The sequence below is a fragment of the Mytilus galloprovincialis genome, chromosome 2 (genome assembly GCF_965363235.1).
Source record: "Mytilus galloprovincialis chromosome 2, xbMytGall1.hap1.1, whole genome shotgun sequence".
Taxonomy (NCBI): domain Eukaryota; kingdom Metazoa; phylum Mollusca; class Bivalvia; order Mytilida; family Mytilidae; genus Mytilus; species Mytilus galloprovincialis.
The window spans coordinates 56,264,537-56,283,498 of record NC_134839.1 but is presented as its reverse complement, the minus strand read 5'-3'; the positions used below and the strand labels follow the sequence as shown (position 1 = coordinate 56,283,498).

General features: G+C 31.7%; 1 protein-coding gene and 1 long non-coding RNA gene across 2 annotated transcripts; both read right to left on the bottom strand.

Moving 5' to 3' along the window:
• Positions 1-1,520: 1,520 nt before the first annotated feature.
• On the bottom strand, positions 1,521-18,559 carry LOC143063907 (isocitrate dehydrogenase [NAD] subunit beta, mitochondrial-like). Its single transcript, XM_076236350.1, has 11 exons — positions 18,526-18,559; positions 11,909-11,955; positions 10,941-11,006; positions 6,809-6,951; positions 6,357-6,497; positions 5,459-5,591; positions 4,685-4,818; positions 4,301-4,403; positions 3,758-3,904; positions 2,539-2,694; positions 1,521-1,752 (listed from the first exon to the last, which is right to left on the bottom strand). The coding sequence occupies exons 1-11, from the start codon at positions 18,542-18,544 to the stop codon at positions 1,672-1,674; spliced, it is 1,170 nt and encodes a 389-aa protein (XP_076092465.1). The 5' UTR covers positions 18,545-18,559; the 3' UTR covers positions 1,521-1,671.
• On the bottom strand, positions 15,396-18,511 carry LOC143063908 (uncharacterized). Its single transcript, XR_012975134.1, has 3 exons — positions 18,404-18,511; positions 16,598-16,699; positions 15,396-15,852 (listed from the first exon to the last, which is right to left on the bottom strand). It is a non-coding gene; the product is annotated as an uncharacterized LOC143063908 (long non-coding RNA).
• Positions 18,560-18,962: the final 403 nt, after the last annotated feature.

Sequence of the window (18,962 nt, the reverse complement as noted above, 5' to 3'; positions counted from 1 at the left end):
ACCAATTTTCATGGGTTTCGTGGGTATAGGTGAACCACAAATTCAAATGTTTAATGAATTACAAATTTTCTATAGGCTTTCTACACGGAAATAGACAAAACCACGAAATGAAATATCTACGAAAATGCAACTTTTCCTCAATCCACTGAAGTAAAATGAATCTACAGTAAAGCATAACAAATTGAAGAGAACAAATCTAAAAACAACTACAGATAACTTTTGGAATTTTGGTGAAAAAATGTATAGAAAATGGGATACAAATACTTCAACATATAAAATAGGATAACAGGCGCATTATTTACACAAAATCTGTGTGCCAGACATGTACACTTTACAATCATTCCATTCACAAAATATAGTTGACCTTTTGCTTCTAGTACATGTATTTGATCAACTTATCTAATTATTTGCCAATGAACAATGAAAATGAGGCCAAAGTCGTATCTTATATGAACCCTCCAAAACAGACATGTACACCTTACAATCATTCCATGCACCAAATATAAGTGCCCTGTTGTTTCTAATTTCTTAGACATGGAACAAACCACAAAGACTGAATAATGTCTGGTAAACTCTGAAAATGCAGTCATGGTCAGATAAAACTGGCCATACTGACATGTACACCTTATGATCCTTCAATACACCAAATATAGTGGCCCTACTGGTTAGAGTATCTAATAAATAAACCAAAACACAAAAATTCAATATTATCTAATGAACCATGAAAAAGAGCAGATGAAACCTGCCAGTAAGACATACACAACTTACAATCATTACACAAAATATAGTTGGCCTTATACTTATAGTTTAAGAGATAGACATATAAACCTTAATCACTCATCCATGAAATGAGATCAAGGTTAGGTGAACCCTGTCTGATGGACATGCAGATGTCGCAAGAAACCCATATACCAAATATAGTTTTCCTATTACTCATATTAGATGGGAAATTCACATGACAAAAAGATTCAAATTTTTTTAAGCAGTCATTGAACCATGAAAGTGAGGTTAATGACAATGGATATATTACAGAAAGAAACTGTAACATAAGGTATCTGTATACATTTGTATAGCACAGCAACACTTTTGTTTGATTCAAATTCCTTAAACAGTAGGAAGTTATTTTAACAAAACTAAGACTTGTTTTTTTCATTTTTTGCTATTACGTTGTCAGGCAGCTTTAACTAATGAATTTTGAATATCTTGAAGAGCACCTGAGATCACCCAAGGATTTTCCTATTACTCATTCTTTAGTTTTTTATGCTGTTTTGTTTGCTGTGATTATTGTTTTGATCTTTTCTTATTTTGCCATGTTGCCTTTTAGCATCTTTTGTCTTTTTTTTTTTTATCTAGATATTGTATGAGAACGTTTGAGATCCTCATTAATTGCTGGAAGAAACAAATTCTTCAATGTACTCATTTTCTTTTTCATCTGAATACATATGGATCCTATTCAAATGGAAGTTGTCAGAAAAAAAAAGAATATTTTTTTTTTCCAAATTGTATTGCACTAGATAAAACAGATATATCATGAATTTATATCACAGATCTAAGACGAACAATAAAAACCACTACATGTATCAGGGAAAGTATCTTAGTGATCTAGACAAATGTTAATAAGTCCTTCCACAATCATACAGGTGAATAAAAATGCTATATAATCAGCAAAAATCAATTGTTGTGTAACTGGTCAATAATGGCATGAGTGAAGTCATTAGTCGTTGAATGACCACCTAGATCTTTGGTTCTTACCTAAAAAAAAAAAAGAGACATTTTGATGTAAAAGTTTGTAATAACTTTCATGCTTTTAACTTGTATTTTTTCAACAATGTTTGTGATTATCAAAAGAGAATTGTATTCTTAAATATGCATGTCTTACCAGCCACTCGTGTAGTAGGCAGTAGAGAGCTAATAAAAAGGTTAATGTCATTTTCCTTAGATTTTCTTAAAATAAAATAATGTGGCTTCTATTAAAACCATTCAATTTCAAATGTTACAACAAATAATGATTAGTTAACAAAACGATCTGTTAAAAGAGTACCCCTTTAGTTAAGAATGATGAGTTGCTGAAATAAGACAGATATCATGGTTATTCTGCTATCTTCATCATGTCCTAGGCCTGATACATGAGGACAATGAAGAAAGTTTATTGCTTCAGGTAGGCAGGTTTTATTGAGGTTAAAAGATAAATTTGATATGTTTTTGACTTCAATATATCATAACGTTTTCAATTTCAGACTTATTATCTCATTTGTATTTACATAAGCAACATGAGGGGAGACACATGTGAAGCAGGATCTTCCAGAGCAACATGAGGGGAGACACATGTGAAGCAGGATCTACCAGAACAACACAGTCTGATACAGAGATTCCCTATTTTTCATGTTGAACAGTTTTTAGTTTTCTCTGTTTAGTACACTGTTGTTTGTCTTTTGGGCTTTTTAGGTTTTTGTCATGGTGTTGTCATTTTATTTTTGACTTTGAGTTTTAAATGTATTATGGTATTTGTTGTCTCTCTTTTCCAAAGAACAAACTTACTTTTGCTGATTTGATCACTCTATGTACAGCATCTTCTATAACCTTAGCATGGTAATCCAGATGTATATGTTTCAGCATGTTACAACCGCTTAGTAATACTGCTGTTGGATTGGCAATGTTCCTACCAACTGCATCTGCAAAGGCATGTCTAGCACCCTGATGGTAAAATAATAGTCATTGAAATTATATGAAATTCACAAAACAACTAGGATTTTCATTAGAAACTTGTTAAAGCAAATAAGTTTATATTGATCACTGAAACAAACAAAAATAAAGTCAAAACCAAATACTTCTGTCAAAGCACATGAATTATGTAGGCCTTATAACCAATTAACAGACAATTTGTTTTTTTAAACTATTTTTGATAGTTAATAAAAAACTAGCCTATGAAACCACAATAACTTTATGTTGATTTCAGTCATTCATTTTACAATATATATTACGAAGAGGATACCAGAAATTAAAAAAACAAGAATGTGTCCAAAGTACACAGATGCGCCACTTGCACTATCATTTTCCATGTTCAATGGACCACGAAATCAGGTAAAAATCTAATTTGGCATTAAAATTAGAATGACTATACTATAGGAAACATGTGTACTAAGTTTCAAGTTGATTGGACTTCAGCTTCATCAAAGATTACCTTGACCAAAAACTTTTACCTCAAACTCCCACTTTCATTTTCTATGTTCAGTGGACTGTGAAATTGGGGTCAAAAATCTAATTTGGCTTTAAAATCAGAAAGATCATATCATTAGCAACAAGTGTACTAAGTTTCAAGTTGATTGGACTTCAGCTTCATCAAAAACTACCTTGACCAAAAACTTTAACCTGGAGCTGGACGAACGAACGGACGAACAGACGAACCAACGGAGCCACACACCAGAAAACATAATGCCCCTCTACTATCGTAGGTGGGGCATAAAAAAAGACATGTATAGCTATAATACAAAACACTTATTGTCTAGCATCTACCTTCTGCAATTTAAAAGTTACATACAATTCGATTACACAGTTCAGTTGCTATGATTGACATAATGGTGTCTTGCGATCTGCGTCTTTAGTCACAGGTTGCCAAAAAATATACTGAGGTTTATTCTTTTTAATAAAGAATAACCAACTCCATCATTTTGTATTTGGCTTATTAAATTTAATGATGCAAGACTGTGTTTGATTGTATCTTCAACTATAAATTTTCTTCAAAATTATATGTATTTACCTGTTCAAACACGGCCGAGTCTCGACTATAACTTTCTCCAGGTACTACACCAGCCCCACCCACCAGGCCTGCTGCTAGGTTATCAACAATATTACCATACAAGTTAGGCATTACCATTACATCAAACTGGTGAGGATTTGACACCAACTACAATTAAATATCATTTATAATAGTGATATAATAAATTGTCAGAATTTGATGTTGAGGGACCAAACAAAGAAATCCAGTTTTTTTCTAACTTGGCTATGAAAACTTGATATAAAATAAAGTAAAATTTAAATAATTCAAAATGTTATTTTATTGAGCATTGAATGTTTATTTCGATTCTAAAATTATTATAAACTTCAGAGTTGAATATTTTTCTACAGTAAATAAAACTAATTACTGAAGTATGTATTCTAAAGGGAGATAATAATACAATAAATTCAATAAAAAACTAAGATTATCTCCCTTTCATATAATGCTTTCTATATTTTCAAAAGGACTTAGTTTGAATTGATTTCTACAGCTACATTTCTTACTTATAAAAAAAACTTTGCCTACCTGCATACAACAGTTGTCAATGATCATATTCTCAAACTTTATTGTAGGATAGTAACTGGCAACTTCTTCACAACACTGTAAAAATAATCCATCACCTAGTTTCCTGAAAAATATTACAAAAACATAATTAGGGCTGTTCCAGGAAAATGTATGTCCCATCCAGGAAAGGCAATTTTTTAAAATTTTATATTGGTTGTTGTATTTGAAATACCATAATGTTAAGGGAGTGTTGACAGTGTTGTCTCTAATTATTTTCATTTCTATGGGTGTTTTTATTTTTTTGTTTGTTATATCTTTAATAGATTTTCTGTTATATTGCATGTCTTATAATACCTATAAAATTTGTAAAACAAATAACAATGGTAGATAATATAGCATACATACATGATGTTAGCTTTGTGTACAGCTGTTACTTTGTTTCTTTTATGTTTAACAGCATAATCAAAAGCAAACTTGGCAATTCTCCTCGACTTTTCTCTTGTTATGATTTTTAAACATTCTACTACACCTTTCACACTCTGAAAAATTGAAACAATTGAACACAAAAATCAAATGATATACAATGTTTAGACATTTATTAGTAAAAATCAAATGATATACAATGTTTAGATATTCATTTTTTATTTTAATTTCATTGACACATCAACAGGGTGGTATAATCTAACTTTTCTAATATTCTGATTGCATTAATCAAGACTTATGAAGCACAGGCACTTGTTTCAAAAAAAAAATCCTATATACTTTAATATAACACAAGCTATTCAACTCTTTTTTTTTTTTAAATGTCATCTTGCAAGTCTAATATTTCAAATAAGTTGTTTCTACATAAGAAAATGCCTGTTTCGATACGGGAATATTACAGTTGTTATCCATTCGTTTGATGTGTTTGAAATTTCAATTGTGTCATTAGTTTATGGACTTTTCTTTTCGAATTTTCCTCGGAGATCAGTATTTTTGTGATTTTAGTTTTGGTAGAAAAAGTAATAATAATTGACAAACGTGAAGCTCTACTCTGGTTGTGGGAATTTTTCGCTGTGTTGAAGACCCATTGATGGCCCTTGGCTGTTTTCTTTAATTTGGTCTGGTTGTTGTCTCTCAAACACTTTCCCCATTTCCTTTCTCAATTTTATATGAATAAATTCATAGTTATATAAATACCTCATGTTCTAAAGCACTGTATTCTCCTTCTGTCTGTTCTCTTATAATAACAAAATCTAAGTTATTATGTTTGGTCTTCAATCCAGGTAAACTTTTAATAACAACAACATTGGCAAATAAATCTAATTCTGATCTGAAATTATATAATCATTAGTATAGTACACTTGTACATGTTAAAAGATGACTGATGTTAACTTATGTTCTCACAAATGGTCACTTCAATTCATAAATTTTTCCTTGAACCATTATCAATAGAAGACTGGTGAATTAACCTCGGATTTACCAGAGTTCAATCAGTCTAGAACAATTTTGGCTACAACACCTGACATTTATTTAAAAATCACTCAAAAACCAAGAAGTCCCAAAATTTGACACAAATTTCCAAAACCTCACCTAATAAAAATCCTTAACATTACAAGTCAGTTCAAGGTCATTATTAGGTCAAATCTACACTGACCAAGGAAACTTCTTCCAGCATAAACAAAAACATGTGATAATCAATTTCCATGCAACTTGTCAGTAAAATCATATTTTAAAAGGCACCAAAATCAACATTAATAAAGTGTTCTCTAAATTTACTGAAGGTCCACATGGCAATTTTTTGTGATTTTTTTTTTTTTAAGTTAAGCTTTGTACTTTTCAATATCAGGGACGGATCAAGCCATTTTAAAAGGGGGGTCCCAATCCAGGATAAAGGGGGATTCCAACCACATGTCCCCATTCAAATGCATTGATTGTCAAAAAAAAGGGGGGTTCCAACCCCCGGAACCCCTCTCCCCTGGATCTGCCACTGAATATCATTTATACATGATATATCAGCATCAAAACTGTTATATTCAGCTGTAGAAATAAAACCAGTTTTCATATTTTGCATTATAATTATTATTCTGACTTTTACCTGAGTTTCATATTAAGTGTCTGTAATATTCCACCTTTAAAATGAGAAGGAGTTGTGATAATGCCTTTTATACCAACACCATTTCTTTTGAACGATTCTACAACTGTATCTAAACTAACACTTTGACCCTGTTGAACTTCACTGAAAGAAAACAAAAACAAACATACAACATTGAGTTTCATAGCATAAATTTTATAACTCTAACAATATAATTTAGTTTTGGTCAAATCAATCAAGAATTGACCTGCACCTTTATCTTGTTTTCTTTATATATTTTTACTATGTTTCTCGATTTACAGTAGTTTTCATTGACGTGTGGATGTTCATATATTCTTGTGCATGGCCCCAAAAAAAATCTGAACAATTTGATTTTTAAATAATCTGTTCCTTTTCCTAAATAATCATTCAGAACATAACTTAAGGATTTTTCTATAATATTTATGTTTGATTACCTGAGAAAATATTCCTCGAATTCTATTGGTACACCTGCATGTGTAAAGACATCCCTTAAACTGTTCATCATGTCTGGTCCCACTCCATCTCCAGGAACCAGTGTAGCTACTTGTTTCCCTACTGGCTTAGCTACTGGACTTGCCTTAAAAATAATTGAGAGAGAAAATTAATACATTTGTATTTTACAAAACCTGAGATTTGATGCAAGGTAAAAGAAAAAGCAACTGTTTCCTTCTGCAATTGACAATTTTTTTTATTTTAACGGTTTGTAAGATTTAATACGCTTTATAAACAAAAATTAAAATTAAGTGTGTTATTGTACCAGAAACCAGGTGCTCCGCAGGGCGCAGCTTTATACGACCGCAGAGGTCGAACCCTGAACAGTTGGGGCAAGTATGGACTAAACATTCAAGCATGATACAGCTCTGAATTTGGATTGTGATCAAATTTTTGACATTACATGGGTTTTTTTTACACAAAACAAATGTCAAGATTTTACAAATCAATTAAAATTTCTTCTTCAAACTTTTTAAATCTAAAATTAAATAGTTGATCATGACACAGCATAGGTTTCTGACACAGAACGAAAGTGGTCTAATGAACTTAAAAGTTTTTTTTTGCCTTTGAGCAATTCACTATGCTGTTGAATATTAATCCTCTCAAAAAAATGTTTGAAGAAATTTTCTTTTTATTTATGAAATCTGAAATTAGAAAAATTTAAACCCCCCCCCTTTTTTTCACATCCCCGTTTCCCTTTTTCCAAAACTGATATCAATTCAAATTTCTAATGGAGTTTGCAACAATAACTACTGTTTTAAATACATCATAAAATATTAAAATGTAAAATATAGTGCTTGTTATCACTGAATGGTAAAGATTGGTTGGTGGTAAAAGTGAATATACATTGTTTATTGTATAAAACAATAAAAAAAACTTCATCAGCAACATTTTATATTGGCAAATTTCCAATGAAGTTATTTACATAAAATTATTGGCAAATAAAGATAGAAAATGACATCATAGTCATGTCTGGCAAATGTCCAACATACATTATCTAAAAACATTTTAGATAAGGAAAAAAAAGCTTCATCAGCAACATTTTATATTGGCAAATTTCCAATGAAGTTATTTACATAAAGTTATTGGCAAATAAAAATAGAAAATGACATCATAGTCATGTCTGGCAAATTTCCAACATATATTATCAACTACTATTCTATACAAAGAAAGATAACTCCAATTGAAAATTAATTGCTATTGCACAATATTGTGCAATTAGATATTTCTTGCTATTGTGCAATACTGTGCAATTGAAAATTTCTTGCTATTGCACAATACTTGATATGGAATCCTGATTTGGACCAACTTGAAAACTGGGCCCATAATCAAAAATCAAAGTACATATTTAGATAAAGCATATCAAATAAGCCCAAGAATTTAATTTTTTTTAAAATCAAACTTAGTTTAATTTTGGACCCTTTGGACCTTAATGTAGACTAATTTAAAAACTGGACCAAAAATTAAGAATCTACATACACAGTTAGATTTGGCATATCAAAGAACCCATTTATTCAATTTTTGATGAAATCAAACAAAGTTTAATTTTGGACCCCCATTTGGACCAACTTGAAAACTAGGCCAATAATTAAAAATCTAAGTACATTTTTAAATTCAGCATATCAAAGAACCCCAAGGATTCAATTTTTGTTAAAATCAAACTAAGTTTAATTTTGGACCCTTTGGACCTTAATGTAGACCAATTTGAAAACGGGACCAAAAATTAAGAATCTACATACATAGTTAGATTCGGAATATCAAAGAACCCCAATTATTCAATTTTTGATGAAATCACACAAAGTTCAATTTTGGACCCTTTGGGCCCCTTATTCCCAAACTGTTAGGACCAAAAAGCCCAAAATCAAACCCAACCTTCCTTTTATGGTCATAAACCTTGTGTTTAAATTTCATAGATTTCTATTTACTTATACTAAAGTTATGGTGCAAAAACCAAAAATAATGCTTATTTGGGCCCCTTTTTGGCCCCTAATTCATAAACTGTTGTGACCTCAACTCCAAAAATCAATCCCAACCTTCCTTTTGTGGTCATAAACCTTGAGTTAAAATTTCATTGATTTCTATTTACTTATACTAAAATTATTGTGCGAAAACCAAGAATAATGCTTATTTGGGCCCTTTTTTGGCCCTTATTTCCTAAACTATTCTTTTTGCGGTCGTATAAAAATTGAACCCAATTTTTTTAATCACATCCCCCTTTCCCTTATTCCAAAACTAATCTCAATTAAAATTTCTAATGGAGTTTGCAACAATAACTACTCATTTAAATACATCATAAAATATTAAGATGTAAAAAAACTGCTTGTTATCACTGAATGGTAAAGATTTTTTTAATTTATCAGTTGGTAGTAAAAAGTGAATATACATTGTATATTGTATATAACAAAGATTTAAGTTGATTCTGGACAAAGAAAGATAACTCCAATTAAAAAAAAATCTTGCTATTGCACAATATTTTGCAATTAGATATTTCTTGCTTACTATTCTGGACAAAGAAAGATAACTCTAATTAAAAAAAAATTTGCTATTTCACAATATTGTGCAATTAGATATTTCTTGCCATTGCGCAATACTGTGCAATTGAAAAGACTTGCTATTGCACAATACTTAATATAATAATTTTAGATCCTGATTTGGACCAACTTGAAAACTGGGCCCATAATAAAAAATCTAAGTACATTTTTGGATTCAGCATATCAAAGAACCCCAAGATTTCAATTTTTGTTAAAATCAGACTAAGTTTAATTTTGGACCCTTTGAACTTTAGTGTAGACCAATTTGAAAACAGGACCAAAAATGAAGAATCTACATACACAGTTAGATTTGGTATATCAAAGAACCCCATTTATTCAATTTTTGATGAAATCAAACAAAGTTTAATTTTGGACCCCGATTTGGACCAACTTGAAAACTGGGCCAATAATCAAGAATCTAAGTACATTTTTAGATTCAGCATATCAAAGAACCTAACTGATTCATTTTTTGTCAAAATCAAACTAAGTTTAATTTTGGACCCTTTGGACCTTAATGTAGACCAATTTGAAAACGGGACCAAAAGTTAAGAATCTACATACACAGTCATGACAGTTAGATTCGGCATATCAAAGAACCCCAATTATTCAATTTTGATGAAATCAAACAAAGTTTAATTTTGGACCCTTTGGGCCCCTTATTCTGTTGGGACCAAAACTCCCAAAATCAATACTAACCTTCCTTTTATGGTCATAAACCTTGTGTTTAAATTTCATAGATTTCTATTTACTTATATTAACGTTATGGTGCCAAAACCAAGAAAAATGCTTATTTGGGTCCCTTTTTGGCCCCTAATTCCTAAACTGTTGGGACCTTAACTCCCAAAATCAATACCAACCTTCCTTTTGTAGTCATTAACATTGTGTTTAAATTTCATTGATTTCTATTTACTTAAACTAAAGTTATTGTGCGAAAACCAAGAATAATGCTTATTTGGGCCCTTTTTTGGCCCCTAATTCCTAAACTGTTGAAACCAAAACTCCCAAAATCAATCCCAACCGTTCTTTTGTGGTCATAAACCTTGTGTCAAAATTTCATAGATTTCTATTAACTTAACCTAAAGTTATAGTGCGAAAACCAAGAAAATGCTTATTTGGGCCCTTTTTGGCCCCTAATTCCTAAAATGTTGGGACCAAAACTCCCAAAATCAATACCAACCTTCCTTTTGTGGTCATAAACCTTGTGTTAAAATTTCATAGATTTCCATTCACTTTTACTAAAGTTAGAGTGCGAAAACTAAAAGTATTCGGACGACGACGACGACGACGACGCCGACGCCAACGTGATAGCAATATACGACGAAAATTTTTTCAAATTTTGCGGTCGTATAAAAATGTTTGCAAGGTACATGTAGATAGCCAAGCCCATCTAAAAGCTATAGCTATATCCTTGAAAATTCACTAAAATAAGTCTTCCTAAAATATATGATCTGCTTTTATTTTCGTAACTGACTACTTTTTTTTAATGAAGGAAAAGTATAAACATGTAGTGTATGCTGTAATGCTTCTGTACACCAGAACTTACTACACTCTGACACACAGGAAGTGAATCGTGAATACATCTCTCTACATTCCTCAACAGATCTTGTTTCTGAAAAAAACCCAAAAAACAGAATTTAAAATAAATTATAAAAAATATAAGCAAAAAGATACAATTAATATAGGCATTGAGAAAAAAATGAATAAGAATATAATACAATTAACACACAATCATACGAATACATGTATTATAATACCTTATAGCAGGATAATCAAGTATAGATAGGGTATTACATGGTCAACAACATGTGATGGCAAATAATCCTACCAAGTATGAGAGCTTTCTGTCAAATGAGCTCAGAAGAGCTGTGTTCACCAGGTGACACTATTATAATACTCAAACAATTGAAGTCCCACCCCAACAACACCCGAAAACTGGTCAGATCAAAGTGGTAGTGTAATATGGTCAACTACACATTAAAGGATTCAAGATGCAATCATACTAAGGGTGAGGGCTTTCTGTAAAACAGACTTGGAAAGGTTGTGTGTACATGCAGGGGTGGATCCAGCCATTTTTAAGGAGGGGGCAGGGGGTACAACTTTCCAAACTTCACAGGAAAGTATGCACACAGAGTAGTTTTAGAGGTGAAATTACAGCCATATTTGTCCATTTGGTATGATGAACCTTAATGTGACCTTTGCAAATGTACTTGCCCACTAAAATGCTTTACTTGTACTAATCAACTTTTTATCTACTACTGATGATTCCATTTGTCATCAGAAGAGTAAACAAAACCCAAATATGAGTAAGATCGTTATTATTTCAATTATAAATTATATTTCTACTGCTATCTAGACAGTTGTTGTTATGCAGAGGACAAACCGGTAAATCCGATAGTTAATTATGCTGCATACAGTAGAAATAATGATATAAAATTTATTTAGAGGCTACAACTCTAACATATAGCTACATTCTTTACAAGTGATACACATTTTAGACTTCTTTCAACGTACATTTTTCAAAAAACGCGAAAAAGTTTGGACAATCACTGGCTGTGTCCAGGGGAATATAAGTAAGGGGGAGGGAAACCAATGCTAATATGGTGGGAAGATCTTATTCGAAGCTGTTGGGACTTTACCATACCAAACGACTAAATAACAGAGAAAGTCGAAAAATAAATCGTATCTTGCCATTGGTTTAAAAAAAAATACGTCAAAATGACAATAAGTTACAACATGAATATTGATATATTTGAACTCGATTATTCTAAATTTAAAAGGTCATTACACAGTTTGATAACTAACTAACGCGTATTAATTACACCCATGCGCTTGTTCAACTCATGATATATATATATGATTATAAAATGGTAACTAAAAGAAAAATAAATTCAATTTATTTGTTTCTGTAGTGCAAATATTTTTGTACATTATTAACGAATCTGAGGGGGAGTACCCTTCTCCCTTCTCCCATCCCTCTTCTCCTTTCTCTCATTAGAATAAAACATCTCCTTTTGAGATATTTTTTCTTGAAATATTTATAGATCATTTTTTAAAAGGAGAGATATTTTATTTTTTCTCCATTCTCCAACTTTTTCTACTTTCTCCCAGCCTTCCTCTCCTTTCTCCCTGTCCTCCCCCTCGAATCTAGTGACAGGTAATTCGCATTCTACCTGCAGGTCGTTGCAGTATAAACTATTTGAACTGTCCGGGTTACTCTTGTGTCAGTGATGATTATTTAATTTTTATCGTCTTAATTTGTCAGACTTTTCTTATTCTAATATATGAATGCATAATTATCTATTTTATATTACAAAAGCGGCTTGTAAGTATATTATATGTGCTTATGACAGAACCACAGACAACAGAATATTTCATTCCAGTTTCTGATTTTTCTACATTTTTTGGACCACACTGTACAGCTGTATTTGTCAATGTGACTCATATAAGATGTACATAGACTTTCTATTTTCTTTTCATCTTATCATTAATATATATTATGATCTAAAGAGTTCATCATAGAAAAAAAAAATCGTAAGGGTCTCGCCCACTTTTGTTGTAAAAGTTTTAAGTACCAAATGTAGCAGGCTCAACAAAAAATGGTGAAAACATTTTTTTCTTTAGATACTATATATATCTTTTGTTTCGGTTCAATCGGGTTAAAATCAATATTGGATTATAAATCTAATCAATGGTTTTTTTTTTTAAACTGGATGTAATTGGCAGAAAAAGTAGGTCCATTTATAAGTAAAGTGCGGATAAACCGATTTAAAAAAAAATTAATTCTGGATAGTAATGATCTTCACATCATAAACAAGCTTCCTTCAAAGTTTGGTAGAAACCGAGGGCAGTTTAAAAAAGTTATTAAAATTCCAAAAACTTTCACCAAAGAGTGAACTTTTATGGACACCACACCACCGACGAAGGAATGTAGGATAGCTGTCTCGCTTTTGCTACAAAAGTCACAAGCTATACAAAAAGAAGATGTGGAATGGTTGCCAATGAGACAACTCTCCACAAGAGAACAAATGGCACAGAAATTAACAACTATAGGTCAACGACGTCCGTATGGCCTTCAACAATGAGCAAAACAATTACTACATTTTCTATATATATATATATAACCCCAAAATGACAAATCTAAAACTATTAAAACGAAAAAACTTAATTAAAAATATTTACCAAATAATAAACGAAAAACAAATGTGAAACAGAGAAACCAACGGAAACCATTGAATTGCAGGGTCCTGACTTGGGGGGGAAAGCATACAGAATGAGGGATTATAACCTCAGGCGCCTGGGCTATAGTATTCCAATTTAAGAACAAACCATAATAAACAGCTGCGCCATGAGCATATGATACGCCCTTCGTATTGTGTGTGAATATTATGCAATAATCATAAATAGTTTCTGACATATTGTGCGACATGTGAACCCCCTCCTTTTTTACCCTTATTACTCTAAAATAAAATTGTAAATCTTCACCAAAAATTATACAGATCTTAACATAAATATAACTAAAAAGTGTGGCAAGTTTTAAGCAATAACCAACCAGATGCTCCGCAGGGCGCAGCTTTATACGACTGCAGAGGTTGAACCCTGAAGGCTTGGGGCAAGTATGGACACAACATTCAAGCTGGATTCAGCTTTGAATTTGGATTGTGATTAGATAGTTGACACAGCATAGGTTTTCTGACACAGAATGAATGTGGTCTAATGAACTTAATTTTTTTTTTTTGCTTTTTGAGCAATTCACTTTGCTGTTGAATATTAATCCTCTCAAAAACAAAATGTTTGAAGAAATTTTCTTTTTATTTCTGAAATCTGAAAAATTGAACCCCCCCCCCCCCCTTTTTTTCATCTCCCCCTTTCCCTTATTCTAAAAATGATCTCAATTCAAATTTCTAATGGAGTTTGCAACAATAACTACTCATTTAAAATAAAATGTCATGGTTAAAATTAATTTTAATTAATAGTAACTTCTAAAAAATAAATGGGGAATGTGTCCAAAGGGACACAGATGATGCCCTCACTAGCTAGCATATAACGTTAAAAAGGGACATAACTCAAGAACTGTGAAACTTTTAACACTCAAAGGCTAAGTCTAAAACTCAAACACAGACTGTATGTTGTTAAACTGAATTCCCCACTTTACTTTATTTCCTGTCATTCTTTATTATGTTTGTGTTCCAAGAATTGCAGAATACAAACCCTGAAAACAACCATCTATCTACTTTTTAATGGAATAATGTCTCTAATTGGCATATTGTGAGCAAGTACACTACCAAGGTTGTGATGCACATCTTTGATGATAAACATGAGTTACCCTTCTCAGGGGTAATAAGCGATGTCTTCCAGATAATAATGATAAAATAGTAAGAAACCTGGACAGCTTCATATAGGAACTTTTGAAAGCAGAGAAAACTGTGTACCTTATATACAAATACACAAAATCAATATTTAGGTACATGTACCTGTATTTACAGTACTTGATTTGTACCTTTGCAAAAGTAGCTTTGTAAATGAAAATTAACCAAAATTCAATATCAGTTCTCATGTTGACCTTTATTGCCTTTGATGGTATTTTGAATTCTCTGTTGTCCAAAAATAGTACCTATTGTGAATATGACTGTAATTGACTGTTGTTTTAGTTTCAGTGTGTTGGCTGCAGGTTTAAGAGGAATCATTGATAGTTGTTTATCTTGTTTGAATAATTTTACACTTTTAAATCTTTGTGTCTTTTATAGATTGCTACACAATGACAAACACAACTGTGACCTGTCCTTTCTAACGTTTACTTTGGTCTCTAGTGGAGATTTGTCTCATTGGCGATCATACCACATCTCCCTTTTTTATATTGATACAGTTCCAAGAAAAAATACAGCTATCATTCTATTAAACATACAACTATTCTGAGAAAGGCAATTCAGTACTTTTGGATATATGGTATGTTAATTCGAGACTAATTTTATTCAACTTGAACTTTCACATCTATAGACAGTTGATTTTTATGTTAGCCAGTCTGCTTTATTTAAATGGTTGACAATATTTCATTTATCCAGTTCATATCCTTGTGAAATTAAAATATTCTGAGCATACATGTTGTAACATGACATAGTCACACATACCATATAGTTCTTATATTTGGGATATTACATGTGACTGTGAATACTAATATATGTGTTAGTATTTTCATGATTACATGTCTTATAAACACTTGACTTGGTTAAAAGATTTCTTGGATTCTAGCATTCCTTATTTTATATGCAATTTCATGATCTGCCGTGTCTTCTGTGCAGCTACATCTTGTTTCCTGGTATTTTAGAAATAATTGCATGCAGCCACAAAAGTTTAGCCCTGGTATTGTTCTTTTTTTTCTATTTTTTGATGCCCTTGTTAAAACAGTTTTAAAATTTTCAATATCTTTTTTGGTACAATTTGTAGCTCGACATTTTTACCTGAAAAAGAGAAGAGTCATATAGATATCGGATAATATAAATCAAGAATTTAAAACAATTGCATGTTATTATATAATATAAATATCATTTGTATCCAGAAATAGTCATCAGAGGGGTCCCATTCCAGTCATGCTTCAGTAATTCCCTATATAGGGGGTCTCATTATTGGGGGGGGGTTCCGATCCCGGATTCCGCTTACTGTTTTGTCAGATTCCCGTATCCCGCTTACACTATGTACGTAAGCAATTCTCATTTTTTTGTTATTTTCCTGGGTCCCGCTAGACCTCATTTCCCGTTTTCCAGACACAATAATTTGACTTTCACATGTTACGCTTACAAAAAATCGGCAATCCCGCGTCACATTCAGACTCCAATGAGACCCACTATATAATCAACCCACAAAAAAGGGGTGGGGTACTGGTTGGCCACTGCCCCCTTAATCTGCCTCTGAAGATAAAGTTTTTTTGTGTTACTGATGATTCATTTTAATATCAATTGCATATCCAACAGAGGAAAACAGTCCAATAAAATTATTTTTTTCTATAAATATGATATTGTAAGATGAGTAATATACTACATGTATTAACAAATTAACTTTTACATTTGCCTTGCTTTATACACAAATAACAAAAATTGTTACTTTAACTGAAATATAGAACTCTAATAAATGTTTTAACATTCACTGATAAGCTGATATATCATTTTTTTAATAATTATATTATATATATATATACAATGTACTTACCGGTACACCTTAAATTCAAAACAGTCACTGTATGTTCATATATCTCTTTCTTTCCATTTCACATACCTCTGCATAATGTACAGCATCTGCAACACTCAAAATCTACAGGTTTGAAGAAAAAAAATTGGAATGTTTTTAGTTCAATAATATCAAAAATGTCAAAACAGCCAAAATAATGAATACATGTATTAGAGATGTGCCATTTTGCACATATGCATGTTACCCAAGGGAAAACTCCTTTCAACGCAGATACATGTACATTATTTATTGTTTAAAATTATTGCATGCCATAGAAAATAGGGATAATGGGATGCAATTGTCCGTTATTTACAAAAAGGCCTGACTAACCTTTACATTCCAAGAATCCTCCTGGTGAGTTACTTAAGTTGAATGCACATTAGAAATTTAGAAGATGTATTTGAATTGGCCCATATTTACATTTGTTGTAACCAATAATTTCATGAATTTGATTTATAAACTTGTCATACAAAGGAAATTATTGCTACATGTTAGAAGGTATGCAATTATGCTCTATCTATCAAGCATACATTGTACATGTACAAAAAAATGTACATGTACATGTATATAGAATGGTCAAATATTACAAAATGTACAGTATAAAGGAAAGGCTGGACTTTCTGGGAAATTTCCATGGTTAGCAAAAATGTACATAATCCTTAAAGAGCTCCAATTAAAAGCATGAATGTTCCTTGCTATTAATATTTATATATATATGCAACCAAACTGTAAATAAAGATTTCTTTACTAACTTTACTTACAATATATTAGGTCTATTTCAATTGGTTCTTATAGTTTGTTATGGTGTTGTATTGTTGCACCACTGTCCCAGGTTAGGGGACGGTAGGTATCCAGCTAACATGTTTAACCCCGCCACATTCTGTATGTATGTGCATGTCTCAAATCAGGAGAATAGCAATTCAGTGGTTGTCGTTTGTTGATGACATGTTTAATACATATTTATAATTTTTGGTGTTTTTTTCGTACAAATAAGTAAGTTTTCTCGCTTGAATTGTTATATATTTGTCATTTCTGGGCCTTTTATAGCTGACTGCACTATGGGCTTTGCTCATTCTTGTAGGCTGTACATTGACCTATAGAAATGTTAATTTCTGTGTCATTTGGTCTCTTGTGCCACAAGTTGTGAAGAGTTGTCCCATTGGCAATCATACCACACCTTTGGGTGCCTTTATAAATTGAGAAAAAATGCTTACCATGTGCAATACAACAATTTACAACTGACCTGACAATTAACAATGACTGAGAGTACAAACAATGAAACATGGTACATTTTTGTAAAAAAAAACATTACATGACCATGATGACTATATCAAGCAATATAAATTATGTAAAATTTAGGATGTTTTTCACTTACATTCTGCCAACACTTAAATAGGAACTATTTCAAGGATTCGGCATGACTGTGTGGTAAATAATTTATGACGTGGTATTTGATTAGCATATCAATAGAACAACAACAATGTCAACATGCAACTGCAAACTCGTTATTTTGATTTTTGATTTAATTTTTGTTTTCCAATATCGAGCAGTAGAACTTTAAACACCATGTGTACGGTATATTATGTAAAAAAAATAGAATAGTTTAACTGTCCATGTCATTTTCTTGAAAAAAGTTGAAATCGCAAGTGCCTTGCGATTTCCTTTCAATAATTTTCAATAGCACAACTTTTTGATCGTCTGATTTAGATAGTTCTTTCTGTGCGATTATTATTGTCATATAGATAGATCGCAAGCTCATGTTCTCAAAATATTATGTGGCTGACTTACTTGTCATTCTGATATGTACGATCCGCTAAATCAACCTTTTGGTAAACAGAAAAAAATATTTCCGAGCATAAAGATGGCGTTTGCATTGAGGTAACGAGTTGTTTCCCCTTCCTGCTGTGTCCTTCTCAAGGAAGCTGCCATCTTTGATTTCGTCACAATTGACTATAAATCGTCCCAAAATTAACTCGTGCCATTATTATCGAAAATCGATTAAACTTTACAAATACATCATGGAAAAAATGAAATTATTTTTTTTTTTTGTAAAAGTCAACAATCATTAATTAGAAACATAATTTAATCCATCTTACCATTCTAAATTTGTGACAAAAGAAATGAATAATAGACACTAAGTGTCGACTTTAAGTACCGATGTCAGCCCTTTAAATGATACAACTTGAGACCACAAAGTAAATTTGGCGGGAAAGTAAGATGACAGTTCATTATATTTTCCCAGTTGGTGGAAGTCCATGGTTAAAGTCTCCTAAAGAAACTGAAGTCAACAGTTCCGAAATATCAACAATAATCTCAGATACTGACCATTTAAGTTTAAGTCTTCTAT